The sequence below is a fragment of the Saimiri boliviensis genome, chromosome Y (genome assembly GCF_048565385.1).
Source record: "Saimiri boliviensis isolate mSaiBol1 chromosome Y, mSaiBol1.pri, whole genome shotgun sequence".
Lineage (NCBI taxonomy): Eukaryota > Metazoa > Chordata > Mammalia > Primates > Cebidae > Saimiri > Saimiri boliviensis.
Window position 1 is genome coordinate 22,195,677 of NC_133471.1, and position 21,073 is coordinate 22,216,749.

General features: G+C 54.1%; 1 protein-coding gene across 4 annotated transcripts in view; it reads right to left on the reverse strand.

Annotated features, from left to right (window-relative positions):
* Positions 1 to 11,585, reverse strand: part of IL3RA (interleukin 3 receptor subunit alpha) — a 23,547-nt gene extending 11,962 nt beyond the window's left edge. Inside the window, exons 1-7 of one of the 4 annotated variants that reach the window (XM_074392438.1) lie at positions 11,495 to 11,585; positions 10,416 to 10,553; positions 5,880 to 5,977; positions 3,581 to 3,699; positions 2,765 to 2,879; positions 2,014 to 2,146; positions 1,535 to 1,719 (exon numbers count right to left, since the gene is read on the reverse strand). In XM_074392438.1, the coding sequence (XP_074248539.1) occupies positions 1,535 to 1,719; positions 2,014 to 2,146; positions 2,765 to 2,879; positions 3,581 to 3,699; positions 5,880 to 5,977; positions 10,416 to 10,492 (727 nt within the window). In that variant the 5' untranslated portion in view covers positions 10,493 to 10,553; positions 11,495 to 11,585. Of the gene's footprint in view, positions 1 to 1,534; positions 1,720 to 2,013; positions 2,147 to 2,764; positions 2,880 to 3,580; positions 3,700 to 5,879; positions 5,978 to 10,415; positions 10,710 to 11,494 lie in introns of those variants that run through there. The other 3 variants (XM_074392437.1, XM_074392436.1, XM_074392435.1) reach the window with 3 other exon arrangements.
* Positions 11,586 to 21,073: the final 9,488 nt, after the last annotated feature.

Below are 21,073 nucleotides of genomic sequence, written 5' to 3' on the forward strand. Positions count from 1 at the left end.
CATCTCCACCTCCTCCCCTCCCCATCTCCACCCGCTTCCAGTCCCCATCTCCACCTCCTCCCCTCCCCATCTCCACCTCCTCCCCTCCCCATCTCCACCTCCTCCCCTCCTCCCCTCCCCATCTCCACCCCCTTCCACTCCCCATCTCCACCCCCTTCCACTCCCCATCTCCACACCCTTCCACTCCCCATCTCCACCCCCTTCCACTCCCCATCTCCACCCCCTTCCACTCCCTATCCCACCCCCTTCCACTCCCCATCTCCACCCCCTCCCGTCCCCCTCCCCCACTTATGCTCTTCCTTCCTCCGTTCCATCCTCCTTTTTCTCCTCCTCTTCCTCTTTACCCCTCCTCTGCCGAAGCGTCCTGAGCACCCTCCCCGTGGGGTCAGCGCACATTGGCCACTGTGTACATGGACATCCTCGACACCTGGGAGGTTCCCTCCCCACCCCAGCTGGGGTGTCGTGGGATCCGTGATGGGTGGGTTTTATGATACATAATGGGGGTCCCATGACCCATGATGGGGGAAACCATGACCCATGATGGGAGATAGGGAGGTCCCACGACTCATGATGGCATCGATGATGGGGGCTCCCATGATGGGGGATCTTATGACCCATGATGAGACCCATGACGGGGGTCCCATGTCCCATGATGCAATCCATGACGGGGGGCCCCATGACCCATGATGGAACCCGTGATGGCTGGTCCCATGACCCATGATGGAACCCATGACAGGGGGTCCCATGACCCATGATGGAACCCATGACGGGGGGTCCCATGACCCATGATGGAACCCATGACGGGGGGTCCCATGATGCATGATGGAACCTATGATGGGTGGTCCCATGACCCATGATGGAATCCATGAAGGGGGGGTCCCATGACCCATGATGAAACCCATAACGGGGGGTCCCATGACCCATGATGGAACCTATGATGGGAGGTTTCCCAAGGCCCATGATGGAACCCATGATGGGGGGCGGTCCCATGACCCATGATGAAACCCATAATACAGGGTGTCCCAAGGCACAAGATGGAACCCATGATGGGGGTCCCATGACCCATGATGGAACCCATAATGGGGGGTGTCCCAAGGCACAAGATGGAACCCATGACAGGGGGTCCTATGACTTATGATGGATCACATGATGGGGGGGGTGTCCCAAGGCCCATGATGGAACCCATGATGGGGGGTGTCCCAAGGCCCATGATGGAACCCATGACAGGGTGTCCCATGACATATGATGAAATCCATGGTGGGGGTGTCCCATGAGCCATGATGGAACCCATGATGGCATCAGTGCCCCTGTAAGGAGAGACATCAGAGCCTCCTGTATGTCTCTGTCTCCACCACATGCAAAACACCATGAGAAGATGACCCTCTGCCAGGCAGGAAGAGACCTCCCCAGGGGCCGGCCCACCCAGCCCCTGCCCTCCAACACCCAGCCTCTGGGAATGTGTATGTTGGGGGCCAGCCGGGCCTTGGGAGCTGGCGCGAGGCTGTGAGCAGCCACAGGGGCCTGGGCCACTCACCAATCACCGAAAACACGACAAGCTGGTCTACGCAGGGGACGCGGAAGGCCTCGCTGGAGCCTGTCACTAGGATAAAGGCTGATGGCGACCCTCTGGAGATGCCAGAGATGTCACTGAACACGCAGCCAATGTGAGTCCCTCGCTGATTCCTGTTGTAGTGGACACAGGGGTGCTGCTCCTGGCCACTGCGGGAACCACACGAAGTCAGGGGACGGGCCAGGCCTGAAGACCCCGCGCCCCGGGGACACCTCGGCCTGCCCAGCTCCACCTCCTCCTCCTCCTCCTGCCTCTCTCCTCCCTTCTTCTTCAGCCTCTCCTCCTCGTCCTTTATTCCTCTTCTTTCTTCTCTTCCTCCTCCCCTCTCCCCCTCCTGCTCCTCCCCCTCCTGCCCCCCATGCTCATCTTCTATCTCTCATCCTCCCTCCACCCTCCTCTGCCTTCTCCCCGCCTCCTCGTCTGCACCCCAAGGCCGAACCTACTCGCGATGGCTGACCGACAGGTGGTACTGGACGTCCCCGGGGGCCTCGGGACCCACGGCCCAGCTGCAGGTCATCAGGTCCACCCCGTGGACCCAGCACGTCAGGTTCTGCGCGGCTGCCTGCGGATTCCCACCTGCGTGCGCCCACCGGAAAGAAAACGCCCGTCGCGTCCTGGCACGGGGGCTCCCGCCTGTCACCCCAGCACTTCGGGAGGCCGAAGCAGGTGGATCACCTGAGGTCGGGAGGTCGAGACCAGCCTGGCCAGTATGGTGAAACCCCGTGTCTGCTAAAAACACGCACTATGACCCGGGCGTGGTGGCGGGGGCCTGTCATCCCAGCTGCTCGGGAGGCTGAGGCGGGAGGATCGCTGGAACCCGGGAGGCGGAGGCTGCCGTGAGCCGAGGTCACGCCACTGCACTCCAGCCTGGGCCACAGAGCGAGCCTCTGTCTCAGTCATAATAATAATTAGGTGGGCATGGTGGCTCCTGCCTGTGGTCGCGCCTTCATGGGAAGTTGAGGCAAAAGGATCGTTTCACCCCAAGGGTTCAAGGCGGGCACTGAGCTGGGATGGGGCCGCTGCCCTCCAGCCTGGGCCGCAGACGGGGACGTTGTCTTCCAACAAAGGACGAGAGAAAGACGGGAAAAAGAGAGAGAGACGCAGGAAAGGGAGCAGGGATGAAGGAAGGAGGGAGGGAAGCAGGGAGGGAAGGGGGAAGGGGAAAGCACGAAGAGCCCTGGCCTGTGCTCTCACCGGCCTCCGGGAAGAGGATCCAGGCCGAGAAGGGCGGGCTGGCGGCCGTGACGCTGTAGTTGGTCACCTCACAGAAGGAAATGGCTTCGAACTGGCAGTAGCGATCACTCATCGCCTGAGAAACACACAGCGTCACACGGTTGCTGACAGACGAGGCTGAGTTGGACGGTAACGATGTTTCTTTTTTTTTTTTTTTTTGAGGCGGAGTCTCGCTCTTGTGGCCCAGGCTGGGGTGCCGTGGTGTGATCTCAGCTCACTGCGACCTCCACCCCCCGGGTTCAAGCGATTCTCCTGCCTCAGCCTCCCGAGTCACTGAGACGACAAGCACCCGCCACCGTGCCTGGCTAATTTTTAAAATAGTTTTGGGTAGAGGCCGGGTTTCTCCATGTTGGCCAGGCTGGCCTCGAACTCCTGGCCTCAGGTGATGCACCCGCCTCAGCCTCCCGAAGTGCCGGGCTGACAGGCACCCCCAGCTCACCCCGCTGATTTCTGCATTTTTAGTAGAGACGGGGTTTCACCATCTTGGCCGGGCGGAGACTTAAACTCCTGGCCTCGGGATGCAGCTGCTGAAGTGCGGGGGTTACAGGCATGAGCCGCCGTGGCCGGCCTGTTTCTTTGATTTTGTTGTGACAGGGACTCACTGCGCAGGGTCAGGAAAGAAGGAAGCAAACGGAGCAGGTCAAAACGCCTGCGCGTATCAGGACTGTGAATAGCCACTACGCTCCAGCCTGGGCAACGTAGCAAGACCCCATCTCGAACAAAACAAAACAAAACAAAACAAAGCAAAAAAACAGAGAGAGAGAAAATACGATTTACATGTATTCCATAGTCTGGACCTTTCTGGCACTGAATACCGGTCACATTCCCATCCACATCCCATGTCAACGTCTGAGTTGTGGCTTCCACCCTTAAGTTCCTGATGGCGGGCTTTGTCACTAAAACGGTGAGAGTTTTCAGTGAGAAGACATACACGATCCACAGGAATGTGAACACAGCAGTGAACCCCGGGCGGTGGCTGAGGCCTGTCATCCTGGCACTTGGGTCACTGGAGGTCAGGAGTTCGAGACCAGCCTAGCCAGCAGGGTGCAACCCCTTTGCTACTAAAAATACAAAGATGAACCAGAAGTGGTGGCTCATACCTGTCATCCCATCCCTTTGGGAGGCTGACGCTGGTGGCTCACCTGAAGTCAGGAGCTCAGGACCAGCCTGGCCAACATGGTGAAACCCCTTCTCTACTAAAAATACAAAACGTAACTGGGATTGGTACCAGGGACCTGCAAACCCAGCTACTCGGGAGGCGGAGGCAGGAGAATCTCTTGAACCCAGGAGGTGGAGGCTGCACTGAACTGAGATCGTGCCACTGCACTCCAGCCTGGCCAACAGAGTAAGACTCCATCTCAAAAACAAAAACAAAAAAGCATTGTAACTGGTACTGTTTTTTTGTTTTTTATGGTTTTTTTGTCATTGGAGTTACCCAATACCCGGTGAGCCACTTTGCATGCCCAGAGAATGTCCTTTTCAATAGAAGCCACGACTGTCGTATTACTGGAAAAGCAGCATACGTCCGTTCAAACGCACAGTGCCGTGTAATGAAATATGAACATAACACCACAGTGTCAGAGTAGAAGGAGGTTTCTCTGTCTCTTTCATTTATCTTTCTGCAATGGAGTCTCCCTCTGTGGCCCAGGCTGCAGTGCAGGGGTGTGATTTCCACTCACTGCAGCCTCCGTCTCCTGGATTCAAGCGATTCTCCTGCCTCAGCCTCCCGAGTAGCTGGGATGACAGGTGGCCGCCACCACACCTGGCCAATTTTTGTATTTTTAGTAGCAATGGGGTTTCACCATGTTGGCCAGGCTGGTGTCGAACTCCTGACCTCATGATCCGTCCACCCTGGCCTCCCAAAGTGCTGGGATGACAGGCGTGAGCCACCGTGCCCGGCCTAAGGAGGTCTCTCTCGGCCATCACAGGGCTCATTGTATTTCATAATCGACTCGTAGAGAGATGGAAAAGGCGATATTCTTTTACACTTGGCTAGTCACCCAAAGCCAGAAACCTACACCAGATATTTCTCAAGGGTTTATCTCTCCTCGGCCACTTAGAAAACCCAGAGGAAATGACTGTTTATAAACTGTAAGAATCATGAGTAGTTATCAAGGTCAACAACCTTACTGTAATAAGCAAGACCAAAGCATAAAAACAGCCAGATTCCTATCACGATCTTCTCCTAACTTAGAAGGATAGTTGATTCCTTAAAACAAACTCTCAGCGCTGTGCAGTGGCTCACACCTGCAATCGCAGCACTTTGGGAAGCTGAGGTTGGGTGTTCAAGACCAGCCTGACCAACATGGTGAGACCCTGTCTTAAAAGAAAGACAGAAAGAAACAAAGAAGGAATTGGAAGGGAGCAAGAAAGGAAGAAATGAACTAAGGAAAGAAGAAAGGAAGGAAGGCAGGAAATAAATAAATATGGGAAGGAGAGAGAGAGAGAGAGAAGATACACAATCAATGAAACGGCCAACAGAAATTGGTGCTATCGATTCCAGCTCCCAGTGTCATGCACACACCTCACATGGCGTCTGTGTCATGATCAGACCCTGCCTGTGACTTTTTGTCTTTTTTTTTTTTTCCATAGAGACAGGGTTTCACCACGTGGGCCAGGCTGGTCTCGATGTCCTGACCTCGTGATCTGCCCACCTCGGCCTCCCAAAGTGCTGGAATGACAGCGTGAGGCACCGTGCCTGGGATTCTTTTTTTTTTAATTTTTTTTTTTTTTTTTGAGATGGAGTCTCGCTCTGTCACCCAGGCTGGAGTGCAGTGGCACCATCTCAGCTCACTGCAACGTCCGTCCCACCACCCCGGGTTCAAGCGATTATTATGCCTCAGTCTCCTGAGCAGCTGGGATGACAGGTGCCCAGCACCACGAGCAGCTGATTTTGGTATTTTTAGTAGAGATGGCGTTTCACCACGTTGGCCAGGCTGGTCTCGAACTCCTGACCTCGTGATCCGCCTGCCTCAGCCTCCCAAAGTGCTGGGGTGACAGGCCTGAGCCACCATGCCCGTTCAGCTTGTGTGTGGTGTTTTTTTTTTTTTTTTTTTTTTTTTTCTCTAGCTCTTACTCTGGTTGGTTTGCAGGAGGCCGGGCCCGGGCATCAGCAGCAGCGTGAGCCACAGGAGGACCATGGGGAACGCAGCTCTCTCAGGACCGAGGTGCCTGCTGGAGGACAAGGCAGAGTCAGGCAGCGGGGAGCGGCCCTGAGACGGGGCTGCGGGTGGTGAAGGGTGCTGGACAGCACAAGATGCTGCTTCTGGAGGGAGGGCTGCTGTGAGTGTGAGTGTGACGGTGTGTGTATGTGAGTGTGTATGTGGACGGGGTGTTTCTGAGTGTGTCTGTGTGTGTGAGTCTGGGAGCGTGTGTGTGTTGAATGTGTGTGTGTGTGTGACTGTGGGAGCATGGGAGCATGTGTGTGTCAGTGTGTATGAGTGCATGTTGAACCTGTGTGTGTGTGAATGTGTGTTGTGTGTGTTGAGTGCATGTGAATGTGTGTGTGTTTGAGTGTAGGAGTCTGAGTGTGTGGGTGTGAGTGTGTGACTGTATGTCTGAGTGTGAATGTGTGTGTGTTTGTTCAGTGTAGGAGTCTGAGTGCGTGGCTGTGTGACTTTGAGCATGTATCTGTTGTGAATGTGTGTTTGTTGAGTTTAGGAGTGTGTGCATGTGGGCATTTGTGTGTGAGCATGTGTGTGTTGAATGTGTGTGTTGAATGTGGGAGTGTGTATGTATGTCGGAGTGTGAATGTGTTGAGTGTAGGAGTGTGTGTGTATGTGTAAGCGTGTTTGTGTGTGAATGTGTGTGTTTGTTGAGTGTGTGGAGTGTGTCTGAGTGTGAATGTGTGTGGTTGTCTGCACATGCATGTGTGTCTGTGTAAATGTGTGTGTGTTGAGTGTGGGGATGTATTAGTGTGTGTGTCTGAGTGTGAATGCATGTGGGGGTGTGTGTCGAGTGTGTGTCAGTGTGTGTGTGCGTGTATGTGCAAATACACCTGTGCAGACACATGCACTCAAGGCGTCTGAGATGATACTAGAGCTTCTGCGTGGAAGCCACATACAAATCATTAATGAGATGTAAAACATCCTCCTTTGGGGGCAGGTTGTTCAGTGCGGTGTGTGTCAGGTTGTTCAGTGGGGGTGTGTGTCAGGCTGTTTAGTGGGGTGTGTTTCAGGCTGTTCAGTGGGGTGTGTGTCAGGTTGTTCAGTGGGGTGTGTGTCAGGCTGTTTAGTGGGGTGTGTTTCAGGCTGTTCAGTGGGGTGTGTGTCAGGCTGTTCAGTGGGGGATGTGTCTGGTTGCTCACTGGGGTGTGAGTCATGCTGTTCAGTGGGGTGTGTGTCTGGTTGTCCAGCGGGGTGCGTGTCAGGTTGTTCAGTGGGGTGTGTTAGCTGTTCAGTGTGGTGTGTGTCTGGTTGCTCACTGAGGTGTGTGTCAGGTTGCTCAGTGTGGGGTGTGTCTGGTTGTTCACTGGGTTGAGTCACACTGTTCAGTGAGATGTGTGTCACATTGTTCGGTGGACTGTGCGTTAGCTGTTCAGTGTGGTGTGTGCTTGCTCACTGGGGTGTGTCAGGTTGCTCAGTGTGGTGTGTGTCTGTTCACTGGGGTGAGAGTCACGCTGTTGAGTGGGGCGTGTGTCAGGTTGCTCACTGGATTGTCAGGTGGCTCACTAGGGTGTGTGTCAGGTTGCTCAGTGTGGTGTGTGTCTGGTTGTTCACTGGGGTGTGAGTCACGCTGTTCGGTGTGGTGTGTGTCACGTTCTTCAGTGGGGTGTGTGTTAGCTGTTCAGTGTGATGTGTATCTGGTCGCTCACTGGGGTGCGTGTCAGGTTGCTCGGTGTGGTGTGTGTCTGGTTGTTCACTGGGGTGTGAGTCACGCTGTTCAGTGTGGTGTGTGTCAGGCTGTGCAGTGGGATGTGAGTCATGCTGTTCAGTGGGGTGTGTGTCAGGTTTCTCACTGGGTTGTCAGGTGGCTCACTGGGGTGTGTGTCAGGTTGCTCAGTGTGGTGTGTGTCTGGTTGCTCACTGGGGTGTGTGTCCAGTTGCTCAGTGGGCTGTGTGTCAGGTGTCCAGTGGGGTGTGCGTCAGGTTGCTCAGTGGGGTGTGTGTCTGGCTGCTCACTGGGGTGTGTGTCAGGCTGCTCACTGGGGCGTGTGTCAGGCTGTTCAGTGGGATGTGTGTCTGGTTGGTCAGTGTGGTGTGTGTCAGGTTGCTCAGTGGGGTGTGTGTCTGACTGCTCACTGGGGTGCGTGTCAGGTTGTTCAGTGGGATGTGTGTCTGGTTGGTCAGTGTGGTGTGTGTCAGGTTGCTAAGTGGGGTTTGGGTCTGGCTGCTCACTGGGGTGTGTGTCAGGTTGCTCAGTGTGGTGTGTGTCTGGCTGCTCACTGGGGTGTGTGTTAGGTTGTTCAGTGGGATGTGCGTCTGGTTGGTCAGTGTGGTGTGTGTCAGGTTGCTCAGTGGGGTGTGTGTCTGGCTGCTCACTGGGGTGTGTGTCTGGTTGCTCACTGGGTTGTGTGTCTGGTTGCTCACTGGGGTGTGTGTCAGGCTGTTCAGTGGGATGTGTGTCTGGTTGGTCAGTGTGGTGCGTGTCAGGTTGCTCAGTGGGGTGTGTGTCTGACTGCTCACTGGGGTGTGTGTCAGGTTGTTCAGTGGGATGTGTGTCAGGTTGTTCAGTGGGATGTGTGTCTGGTTGCTCAGTGGGGTGTGTGTCTGGCTGCTCACTGGGGTATGTGTCAGGTTGTTCAGTGGGATGTGTGTCCGGTTGGTCAGTGTGGTGTGTGTCAGGTTGCTCAGTGGGGTGTGTGTCTGGCTGCTCACTGGGGTGTGTTTGTCAGGTTGTTCAGTGGGATGTGTGTCCGGTCGGTCAGTGTGGTGCGTGTCAGGTTGCTCAGTGGGGTGTGTGTCTGGCTGCTCACTGGGTTGTGTGTCCAGTTGCTCAGTGTGGTGTGTGTCAGGTTGCTCAGTGTGGTGTGTGTCTGGCTGCTCACTGGGATGTGTGTCAGGTTGTTCAGTGGGGTGTGTGTCTGGTCGGTCAGTGTGGTGCATGTCAGGTTGCTCAGTGGGGTGTGTGTCTGGCTCCTCACTGGGTTGTGTGTCCAGTTGCTCAGTGTGGTGTGTGTCCAGTTGCTCAGTGGGATGTGCGTCTGGTTGCTCAGTGGGGTGTGTGTCTGGCTGCTCACTGCGGTGTGTGTCAGGTTGTTCAGTGGGATGTGCGTCTGGTTGCTCAGTGGGGTGTGTGTCTGGCTGCTCACTGGGATGTGTGTCAGGTTGTTCAGTGGGATGTGCGTCTGGTTGCTCAGTGGGGTGCGTGTCAGGTTGCTCAGTGGGGTGTGTGTCTGGCTGCTCACTGGGGTGTGTGTCTGGCTGCTCACTGGGGTGTGTGTCAGGTTGTTCAGTGGGATGTGTGTCTGGTTGGTCAGGGTGGTGTGTGTCAGGTTGCTCAGTGGGGTGTGTGTCTGGCTGCTCACTGGGGTGTCTGTCAGGTTGTTCAGTGGGATGTGTGTCTGGTTGGTCAGGGTGGTGTGTGTCTGGCTGCTCACTGGGGTGTGTGTCAGGTTGTTCAGTGAGATGTGTGTCTGGTTGGTCAGTGTGGTGCGTGTCAGGTTGCTCAGTGGGGTGTGTGTCTGGCTGCTCACTGGGGTGTGTGTCAGGTTGTTCAGTGGGATGTGCGTCTGGTTGGTCAGTGTGGTGCGTGTCAGGTTGCTCAGTGGGGTGTGTGTCTGGCTGCTCACGGGGTGTGTGTCAGGTTGTTCAGTGAGATGTGTGTCTGGCTGGTCAGTGTGGTGCGTGTCAGGTTTCTCAGTGTGGTGTGTGTCTGGCTGCTCACTGCGGTGTGTGTCTGGTTGGTCAGTGTGGTGCGTGTCAGGTTGCTCAGTGGGGGGTATCTCTGGCTGCTCACTGGGGTGTGTGTCAGGCTGTTCAGTGGGATGTCTGTCTGGTTGGTGAGTGTGGTGTGTGTCAGGTTGCTCAGTGGAGTGTGTGTCTGGCTGCTCACTGCGGTGTGTGTCAGGTTGTTCAGTGGGATGTGTGTCAGGTTGCTCAGTGGGGTGTGTGTCTGGCTGCTCACTGGGGTGTGTGTCAGGCTCTTCAGTGTGGTGTGTGTCAGGTTGCTCACTGGGGTGTGTGTCAGGTTGCTCAGTGGGGTGTGTGTCTGGCTGCTCACGGGGTGTGTGTCAGGTTGTTCAGTGGGATGTGTGTCTGGTTGGTCAGTGTGGTGCGTGTCAGGTTGCTCAGTGGAGTGTGTGTCTGGCTGCTCACTGCGGTGTGTGTCAGGTTGTTCAGTGGGATGTGTGTCTGGTTGCTCAGTGGGGTGTGTGTCTGGCTGCTCACTGGGGTGTGTGTCAGGTTGTTCAGTGGGATGTGTGTCTGGTTGGTCAGGGTGGTGTGTGTCAGGTTGCTCAGTGTGGTGTGTGTCTGGCTGCTCACTGGGTTGTGTGTCCAGTTGCTCAGTGGGGTGTGCGTTGGTCACAGACAGGAGGTGTGAGCAGAAACCCGTTACGTGCTGACACCCGTGCCTGGCTTCTGTCCCTGCCAGCCTGGATTGAGGGTCACACACGCCATGGCCACCCCGGCTGCCCGGCTGCCCTCATGCCCCCGGAGAGAGAGGACTTTACCTTAAATGCAGACGGAAGTCCCGTGTGGGAGAAGCAGCCTTCCTAGCTCCGGTGCAGAAGGCCCGAGGTGTCCCCATCCGAGGCCTGTGTCCCCAACTCTGCACGTTCCCGTGATTTTCCTGTTTGCGCTGCAGGAAGCTTCTCCAAAGAGAAAGCGAAGCTTCCATCCCCCCTGCAGCCGTTTTATAACCTCCCGCGCAGCCCCACCCCTGGGACTCAGACCCAAGGCCCATCTGGCAGGGAGGGGGCCTTCCTGACACCCCCTCTCCCGGGGGCCGGCATTCCGGGGTCAGTGGCTTTTGGTCACTGCGGCCGGATGTCCTTGAAAGAGAAACTCTTTCTTTGAAAATGGTCATTCCCCCCCCACCCCCAGTTCTCATGTTCCGGCGTCTGTTCCCCGTAGTCATAATTATACTTGGTGCCCGGTATTCAGACAGGATGGGGAGGCTTCCTGACTAAGCAAACGCAGCCCTGGAGGGGTGAGTGCCTGTGGGCTGGGGTTCCTGGCTGTGTTTCCTCTCCATCCCATGGGAAGGACACCCCCGCCGTCCCCAGATGGGGAGGTGACCCCCGGCCTCAGATGATGTACCTTATTACAGTTATATTAGCGGCCAGACTTGCTAATATACACCTCCCATTCCAGCACTTTGGGAGGCCGAGGCACCTGAGGTCAGGAGTTCGAGACCAGCCTGGCCAACATGGCGAAACCCTTTGTCTACTAAAAAGTCAAAACTTAGCCAGGCCTGGTGGTGGGTGCCTCTACTCCCAGCTACTCAGGAGGCTGAGGCAGGAGAATCTCCTGAACCCAGAAGACGGAGGTTGCACTGAGCTGAGATTGGGTCACTGCACTCCAGCCTGGGTGACAGAGTGACACTCTCCCTCAAAAAACAAAACAAACAAACAAAAAGGAATCTTAGTGGCCGGGGCCAGTGCCTGACGCCTGTCATTCCAGCACTTTAAGAGGCTGATGCAGGTGGATTTCCTGAGGTCAGGAGTTCGAGGCCAGCCTGGCCAACAGGGGGAAACCTCATCTCGACTGAAAAGCAAAACAAAACAAAACAAAAAAACAAAAAAATTACCTGGGAGTGGTTGCAGGGGCCTGTAATCCCAGCTACTCAGGAGGCTGAGGTAAGAGAATAGCTTGAACCCGGGAGGCAGAGTCTGCAGTGAGCTGAGATCAGACCACTGCACTCCAGCTCCAGCCTGGGTGACAAGAGCAAACCTCTGTCAAAAAAAAAAAAAAAATCCGTTGGGAAAGTCCAACCCTGAACGCGGCCCCCTCCAACGTGTACCCAGCTTCCCTTTCCAATGCTGCAATCCGCTATTTCTTTTTAGTTGGCAAACGCACTCCCAGACACCCCTCCCTCTCCCTCTGAATCTATCACCTCTTCTCTCCTTGTTGGCGCAATTCCCGAATTCCAGCCTAACCTCAGCCCCCGGAGCCTCCGCCTTGCAGACAGGATCCCTCCTTTTTTCTTTGAGATGGAGTTCAGGCTGGAGTGCAGTGGGGTGATCAGGGATCACTGCAGCCTCCGCCTCCCGGGTTCAGGTGATTCTCCTGCCTCAGCCCCCTGAGTAGCTGGGATGACAGGTGCCTGCCACCACACCTGGCTAATTTTTGTCATTTTAGTAGAGCTGGGGTTTCACCGTGTTGGCCAGGCTGGTCTCGAACTCCTGACCTCAGGAGATCCACCCACCTTCCTTCTTTCTTTCTTTCCTTCTATTCTCTCTTTCTCTCTCTCTTTCCCTTTCTTTTCCTTCCTTCCTCCCTTCTTTCTCCATCTCAGGACTAGCAGTCACCGCAGCCCCCAACACAGTCCTCCTTGGAGACACACAAGACAGAAGCCAATGAAAGCACCACCCCAGGTGTGGCGGGTGTAAGTCAGACATTGGGTGAGGGGGTGACACGCATGAGCCACCACACCAGGCCACCCACACTAGACACAATGCTTTGGAGAGGGCAGGGACACCCGTTCCACGTCATGAAAATGCCAGATGTGCCAGGAGTGAGCCCAGGAGCCCTGACAATCTCAGGACGGTATTCTAATTTTAAATTTATTATTATTATTATTTTGCAGAGATGGGGTCTTGCTTGTTGCCCAGGCTGGTCTCGAACGCCTGACCTCAGGGCATCCACCTGCCTCGGCCTCCCAAAGTGCTGGGATGACGCGCGTGACCCACGGTGTCTGGGAAACGCAGGGCATTCTGGATTTGGAAAAGATCAAGTGCAGATGCCCCGGGCCCCGAGGCCCATATTGGGCTCTGTGGGTAAATAACGGGCTGTGTCTCGGGTGGGGCCGATGAGGAGGCCGGATGCACGTGCGCCTCCATCCTGCAGCGTTTCATTGTGTCGAGAAGGGGAGGATGGCGGCGGGGCGCGGTGGCTTAGGCCTGTCATCCTGGCACTTTGGGAGGCCGAGGCGGCACGATCACCTGAGGTCAGGAGTTCGAGACCAGCCTGGCCAACATGGTGAAACCCCGTCTCTACTAAAATTACAAAAATTAGCCGGACGTCGTGGCGGGTGCCTGTCATCCCAGCTACTCCGGGGGCTGAGGCGGGAGAATCGCTTGAACCCGGGACGCGGAGGTTGCGGTGAGTGAGGGACGGAGAAAAGAGCCTTGACTGGAACGTCCCCTCAGGCAGCCTGAACTGTTTCTTTTCCGTTGCTCTCGATGTTGAAACTCTCAGCCCACCAGAGGCTGCTTTGTGGCTACACTTTCCCAGGTGGCAAAGAGAGAGAACCCGCCCTTGGGGCCCCTCCCAGGGTCCCCTCGATGCCAACTTTAACTTCCTGCACCTGCTGTGGGCCCTGTGAGCCGGTGAGGGGGTGCAGGGGAGGCTTTACCCCATCCAGAGCAGGTGTGAGACCCCGGCCCCACTTCAGGGTCCTCTGTATTAAACCAGGGCCAACCCCCCTGGCTTGGAGCTTTGGAGGGTTCAGGGGACAAGGGTGGCCTCAGGGAGGGGTGGGAGCGTGGTGTGGGGGAGGTGGGTGACTCTGCCATATTTCAACGTGATAGTTTCCCTCCGGAGAAAAAGCAGGAACTGAGACCCAGTGCCCAAAGTCCCCCTGGGGCCAAACAGCTTTCAGAGCGTTCCCTCTGTCCTGCACAGTCGGCTCAGTCCACAACCATCCTGGGAGCTGCTCAGCGCGCCCCACCTCACACCCCCGGCCTCATGCAGTGAATCCCAGAGTCAAGGGCTCCCCACACCCCACTCCAGTGATTTCCAGCAATCAGAAGACAGCAGCCACTTCTGACAGCCGGGCTGGGCGCCCTCTCTTCCCTCACGGAAACCTGACTTACTGCGGTGCAGGGCTCCTGAGTAGCTGGGATTACTGGCCGGCACCACCACGCCCCGCTAATTTTTGCATTTTCAATAGAGACGTGGTTTCACCATGTTGTTCAGGCTGGTCTTGAACTCCCAACTGCAGGTGATTCACTTTCCTCTGCCTCGCAAAATGCCGAGATTACAGGCATGAGACACCGTACCTGGCCTACTTTTTGTATTTTCAATGGAGACGTGGTTTCACCATGTGGATCAGGCTGGTCTCAAACTCTGGACCTGAAAGTGATCCACCCGCCTCGGCCTCCAAAGTGCTGGGATGACAGGCATGAGCCACCGCACCCAGAGGACCCAACGACCCTGGATTCTTACACTGTGGCCTCACATGTTCCTTCCTGAGATCCCCCGTTCAGCGTCACGGCTGTGGGATGAACCCCATTCCCTGGGACCCACTGCAAGACCAAGGGTCAGGGTCCCTGATGTCCACCCTTCTCCTGAGTCCCCAAAATCTCTACCTGAGGGAGAGAGGAAGAGACAGAGGAGCTGAGCTTCATGCCCTCCCAGGTCCAAGAAGTCCAGACGACATCCTCAAAGCACCCCACTGCCCCTGGGGAAAATTCCACACGCAGAGCAGCCATCTTTGAAGGAAGCCCTCGCACCTCTCCCCTCCACGGCTCTGCTTTCCATGCACAGCTTTCCAGCCCGGCCGAGCTCGGGGATCTTCCTTGGGTCCCCCGCAGGGTGCCTGGTCTCTGCTCACGTCTGGGGTCTCTCCCACCTTTGCAGCTGGCTGAAACTCAGCCCGTGTTCAAGCCATTATTAAGAAGAATCGGGAGCTTCACTGGCTCGGGCCTGCTGTCTGGCTGTGTAAGGTTAGCCTAGGAGTTTGAGGCCAGCCTGAGAAACATAGAAACTTCCCATCCGGCCAGGCGTGGTGGCTCACACCTGTAATCCCAGTACTTTGGGAGGCCGAGATGGGGGGATCATGAGGTCACGAGATCAAGACCACCCTCGCCAACGTGGTGAAACCTTGTCTCTATTAAAATTAAAAAAAAAAAAATTATCCACGCATGGTGGCAGGTGCCTGTAGTCCCAGCTACTCAGGAGGCCGAGGCAGGAGAATCTCTTGAACCCAGGAGTTGGAGGTTGCATTCCACGTGAGACTCCGTCTCAAAAAAGACAGAAATAAATTGGCGGGTGTGGTGTGGGCACTTGTAATCCCAGCGACTCGGGAGGCTGAGGCAGGAGAATCGCTTGAACCCGGGAGGCGGAGGTTGCAGTGAGCTGAGATCGCGCCATCGCACTCCAGCCTGGCCACAGAGCAAGACTCCGTGTTTTTTTTTTTTTTAAAAAAGCCTCGTTCATGAGCCAGACTTGAATCCAACACTACTCTCCTTGAATCCTCGAAGCCATGCTGGGAGCCACTGAATTTCCTACACGTGGGTGAGTTGAACCGCCACAGGCAACACGTCCCAGGCTGCCCAGGACGGACATGCAGGCATTGCTCCTGCTGGGAAACGCCGCATAGAGTTCAACAATTCATTAACCACCTGTGGTTCTTCTGCAGGGAAAGCGGACAGCAACATGTCAACCAAACCCAGAAAAAGAAGCTGTTTTTTTTTGCCTTTTTTTTTTTTTTTTTTTTTTTTTTTTGAGAAGGAGGCTTGCTCTGTCGCCAGGCTGGAGTGCAGCGGTGCAATCTCGGCTCACCGCAACCTCCGCCTCCCGGGTTCAATCGATTCTCCTGCCTCAGCCTCCGGAGTACCTGGGATGACAGGCATGCGCCACCACGCCAGGCTAATTTTTGCATTTTTAGTAGAGACGGGGTTTCATCACGTTGGTCAGGCTGGTCTCGTACTCCTGACCTCAGGTGATCCACCTGCCTCGGCTTCCCAAAGTGCTGGGATTTCAGGTCTGAGCCACTGCTCCCGGCCCAGAAAAGGAAGTTTGAAGTGACAAGCTTGTAAACTTGATGTCAACTCATGGCTAACTGCTTCCTTCTTCTTTTTTAGTGGATATATTTAACACAGAGAACGAGATGTTTTGATACCATGATAGTTACAGACACTCACCCCTTCTGCAGTCAAAAATCCAAGTATAGGCCCGGGGTGGTGGCTGATGCCTGCAATCCGAGCACTCTGGGAAGCAGAGGCGGGTGGACCGCCTGAGGTCAGGAGTTCGAGATCAGCCTGGCTAACATAGTGAAACCCCATCTCTACTAAAAATACAAAAATTACCTGGGTGTGGTGGCAGGCACCTGTCATCTCAGCTACTCTGGACACAGGCAGGAGAATCACTTGTACCTGGGGGGCAGAGGTTACAGCGAGCCAAGCGTGGTGGCTCATGCCTGTAACTCCAGCACTTTGGGAGGCTGAGGTGGGCGGATCACCTGAGATCGGGAGTTCGAGACCAGCCTGGCCAACATGGTAAAACCCCATCTCTAATAAAAACACAGAAACTAGCTGGCCATGGTTGTGAGTGCCCAGAGTCCCAGCTACTCGGGAGGCTGAGGCAGGAGAATCCATCGCTTGAACCCTGGGAGGCGGAGGTTGCGGTGAGCTGAGATCACAGCCCTGCCCTCCAGCCTGGGCGACAGAATGAGACTCTCAGACGCAGCCGCTTTCCCAGGAAGCCCGAGGGTGAGGGGCCCACCGAGCCTGTGGCCTGATGTGTTTTTGCTGGGGAGGTTGGCCAGGGAAGTCCCACATGGAGGGGAACTCGCAGGCAGTGCTCGGGTCCCGGAAAGCAGGTCTGCCTGGCTTGGGCGGTATAAGGACCACCTCGAGGCAGGAACTAGCCTCAGAGGTCCCCCCAGGACCCCCACCAGGGACGGCGTAGCTGGGAGTCCGTGACCCGTGGATATCTCAGACTGCGTGCTGACCCTTTGCTCCTGCACAGCAGACCGGCAGGATCTCTGCAGGGGAAACCAGGCACCCCCCTGACGCTGCCTCCTGGGTCCTGGCTCCTCAAACACCTCCGGCTCTGCTACGGCTCACAGGCCCCACCCCGACCCCCAGGGCAGCCAGCACTCCCTGAGCTTCAGATGCCACCCACAGGGGAACAGGGGGTGGGGATGACGGGCCGTGACTGTGCCCAATTCGTTTTTATTGTTTGAGATGGAGTCCCGCTCTGTCGCCCAGGCTGGAGTGCAGTGGCATGATCTCGGCTCACCGCAACCTCCGCCTCCCGGGTTGAATCGATTCTCCTGCCTCAGCCTCCCTAGTAGCTGGGATTACAGGCACCAGCACGCCCAGCTAATTTGGTATTTTTAGTAGAGACGGGGTTTTACCATGTTGGTCAGGCTGGTCTCGAACTCCCGACCTCAGGTGATCCACCTTAAGCTTTAGATTTTGTGCTCCGAGAGTCTGAACGCCGAAGCCACCATCTCTCGGGGTTTATTACAGGTGATGTGTTGTCGTCTCGGCTGGAGACACGGGCTATGTCTCGGTCACCAGCTCCAAGAAAGCAGCTGTCCCCAGAGATAGCCAATCCTCCCTGCCTTCGTGGGCAAATGTCCAGGTCGCTTTTCTCAACGCAAAGGAAGTCTTTTGAAAGACGTCCTCCACCGTCACCTCCTTATCTGTCCCCTGCCTGACCCAAAAGGCGTGGGTCAAGTTTTGAAATAAACATCTGTCTGATCAGGAGCGCAGCCTCTTAGGCAATGTGTCCTTTCTTCGTTGTTTTGACCCAGGATGGGGTCAGGCTGTTTCTAATCTGGGCCGGGATCTCCTGGCTGGCAGCTGTTGGCACAGCCACCGCTAACCCTAAATGTCACTGCACTGGACCATTTCAGTGTGTGAATTATCTGACATGTGACTCACCTCTCAACACATCTGCTTAACCCATTTTTTACAATGTTTATGTGTCTATGAAAATCTTTTCCTCCCCAGCAGCCTGGTGGTCTGAGGTCTGGGGAAATGGTTTTCTTTTATTTTCTTTCTTTTATTGTTTTTATTTTTTGAGACAGAGTCCCCAGGCTGGAGTGCAGTGGCGTGATCTCGGCTCACCGCAGCCTCCACCTCCCGAGTTCAAGCGATTCTCCTGCCTCAGCCTCCCGAGTAGCTGGGATGACAGGCACCCACCACCACGGCCTGCTAATTTTTGTATTTTTAATACAGACAGGGTTTCCCCATGTTGGTCAGGCTGGTCTCGAACTCCTAATGCCACGCGATCCGCCCGCCTCAGCCTCCCAAAGTGCTGGGATCACAGGCCTGAACCACCCCGCCCAGTCTCTTTTTTTCCGTCTTGAAAAGGCAGAGTGACACTCTGTCGACCAGGCTGGAGTGCAGCGGCGTGACCTCAGCTCACTGCAACCTCCACCTCCTAGAGTCAGGCAATCCTCCCATCTCAGCCTCCCCAGTAGCTGGAGCAGGAACACGCTCCCACGTCCAGCTGATTTTTGCATGTGTAGAGAGATAGGGTCTCACTATGTTGGCCAGGCTGGCCTTGAACTCCTGGCCTCAGCCTCCCAAGTGCTGGGAGAACAGGTGTGAGCCGCTGCGCCCAGCCCAGGCACCTCCGGAAGCTCCGTCTGCTTCTCGGCGCTGGTCAGGGTGTGTTGTATGGGAGCCTTAGCAGGGTCACCTGACAGTGGGGGCCACGTCCTCGGCCACAGTCCAGATGTGAACATCCCGTGACCTGCAGGCAGGGGACGTCCCTGCCCTCTAGTGGCTGAGGACATGCTCAGCTCTGCAGAAACCCCAGCAAGTAACTAGGGACGTTTCATAACAGGAATGAGTTCTTTCATTGATTATTATTTTTTATTCTGTTTTATTGTTTATTTTTATTTGTTTATAAATTTTATAATAAAATTTTATATTAATTTTATTATGAAATATTTTAAAATTTGTTTTTTTAAAATAGTCATATTTAGATTATCATGTTTTATATTTATTTTAAAATATATTTATTAAAATTTATATTTTATAAATTTATAATTATATAATTTAAAATCAAAATTTATATTTATATACAAATATATTTATTTTTATTATTTGCTTAAAATTTTATCATGAAATTTTATTACATTAATTTTATTATAAAATATAAATTTATATTTATTTAACATATTTGTTTAGATTGTCATATATATTTATAATAGTTATGTTAAAATACTTGTTTATTTTATTGTTTAAAATTTTATGAAATTTTATTAATTTTATTATAAAATATAAAATTCATGTTATTTAAAAAATTTATATTTAGATTATCATCTACATTTATAACATTTATTTTAAGATATATTTGTTTATTTTTATTTGTTTAAAATTGTATAATGAAATTTTATTTTTTAATAAAATATTAAAATTTATGTTTAAAATATTTGATATTGACATTATATATATCTGTAACATTTATTTTAAAGTATTATAAATATAAATATATTGTTTTCATTATAAAATTTTATTTTAAAGTGTATGCTAAAATTTATAAACTTTATAATAAAACTCTATTTTAAAATGTATAACAAAATTTGACTTAGAAATTCTATATTTTTAAAAAGCTTGTAATACATTTTATTTTTATTTTTATTAATTATTTATAAATCTTGTTATGACTTTTTTTTTAGATTGAGTTTCGCTGTCATTGCTCAGCCTGGAGTGCAGTGGCGCAATCTTGGCTCACTGACACCTCTGCCTCCCAGGTTCCAGCGATTCTCCTGCCTCAGCCTTCCGAGCTGTTATTACAGGCGCCCGCCACTAAGCCCAGCTAATTTCTGTATTTTTAGTAGAGACGAGGTTTTGCCGTGTTGGTCAGGCTGGTCTCAAACTCCTGACCTTAAGCAATCCCCCCGCCTTGACCTCCCAAAGTGCTGGGATGACAGACGTGATTCACCCTGCCCAGCCGGGAATTGTTTTTTTCATAGTCTTGCAGACCAGAAGGCTGAGGTTCAGGTGTCTCAGGGCTGTGTTCCTTCCAGAGGCTCCTGGGGACAAGGCTTCCTGACTCTCCCAGCTCCCGGGGGCTCCAGCATCCCTGGGCTTGCGGCCCCATCACTGCAGCCTCCACGTCCGTTCACAGGTTATTGGGTTAGAATATGAACATATGTTTTGGGAAGTGCCATCGTTCAGTCCACTTCAGTTGTATCCAGTTCCCTCTGGAGGGTCTAGGGGAGGGTCCTTCCTGCCTCTCCAGCTCCTGGGTGCTCCAGCATCCCTGGGCTTGTGGCCCCATCACTGCAGCCTCCACCTCCATTCACACGTTCTTGGGTAGAACATGAACATATCTTTTGGGAAGTGCCATCGTTCAACCCACTTTAATTGTATCCAGTTCCCTCTGGAGGGTCTAGGGGAGGGTCCTTCCTGCCTCTCCAGCTCCTGGGTGCTCCAGCATCCCTGGGCTTGTGGCCCCATCACTGCAGCCTCCACCTCCATTCACACGTTCTTGGGTAGAACATGAACATATCTTTTGGGAAGTGCCATAGTTCAACCCACTTTAATTGTATCCAGTTCCCTCTGGAGAGTCTAGAGGAGGATGCTCTTGCCTCTCCTGGCTCCTGGGGGCTCCAGCATCCCTTGGATTGTGGCCCCATCGCTCCAGCGTCTGCCTCCATCTCCACGTGGCCTCCTCCTCTGTGTCTGCACCTCCTCTGTGTGTTTTAGGAGGACACCTGGCCCAGCGTGGTGGCTCACGTCTGTCATCCCAGCACTTTGGAAGGCTGAGGCGGGTGGATCATGAGGTCAGGGGTTCGAGACCAGCCTGGCCAACATGAAAAAAAAGCCCGTCTCTACTAAAACTACAGAAATTAGCCGGGTGCGCTGTCATGCACCTGTCATCCCAGCTGTTCGGGAGACTGAGGCAGGAGAATCGCTTCACCCCAGGACGTGGAGGCTGCAGTGAGCAGAGATCAGGCCATCGCACTCCAGCCTGGGCGCCGAGAGCGAAACTCCGTCTCAAAAATGAATAAATAAATAAAAGTGCCTGCCTTGTCTCTTAGGAATCCGTCTGGTTCTTTCTGGATTTTTCAGCAAACTGTTGGCGGGGAAAGAGTCCTGCCCCCTCACCCCCGCAGGAAGGCAGAATGAGGGGAGCTGGGGAGCGTGGCGTGACTCAACAGGATGACGGACGCTGCCGAGGTCACTCGTGAGGCTGCAGGCGATGGAACACCCGGGACCCCCGTGTTCCCTCCCGCGTGGATGGGCCGGGGCTGAACGTGGATCACTGTGGGTCTTCTCCGGCCAAGCCCGTTTCCAGGACACCCCTTCCTTCTCAGCCTTGGTAGACGCCGAACACCCAACACCCAGCCTTCCCCAAAGGGACGTCCGCCCTTGGCTCTCGGCTGGAGGGCGCTGACCTCTCAGTCCTGGAATGGCCCCTGGGACTGTCTTTGCTGCCTTGGGGGCTTTGGGCTCTTCACGGTCTAACAGCGTGG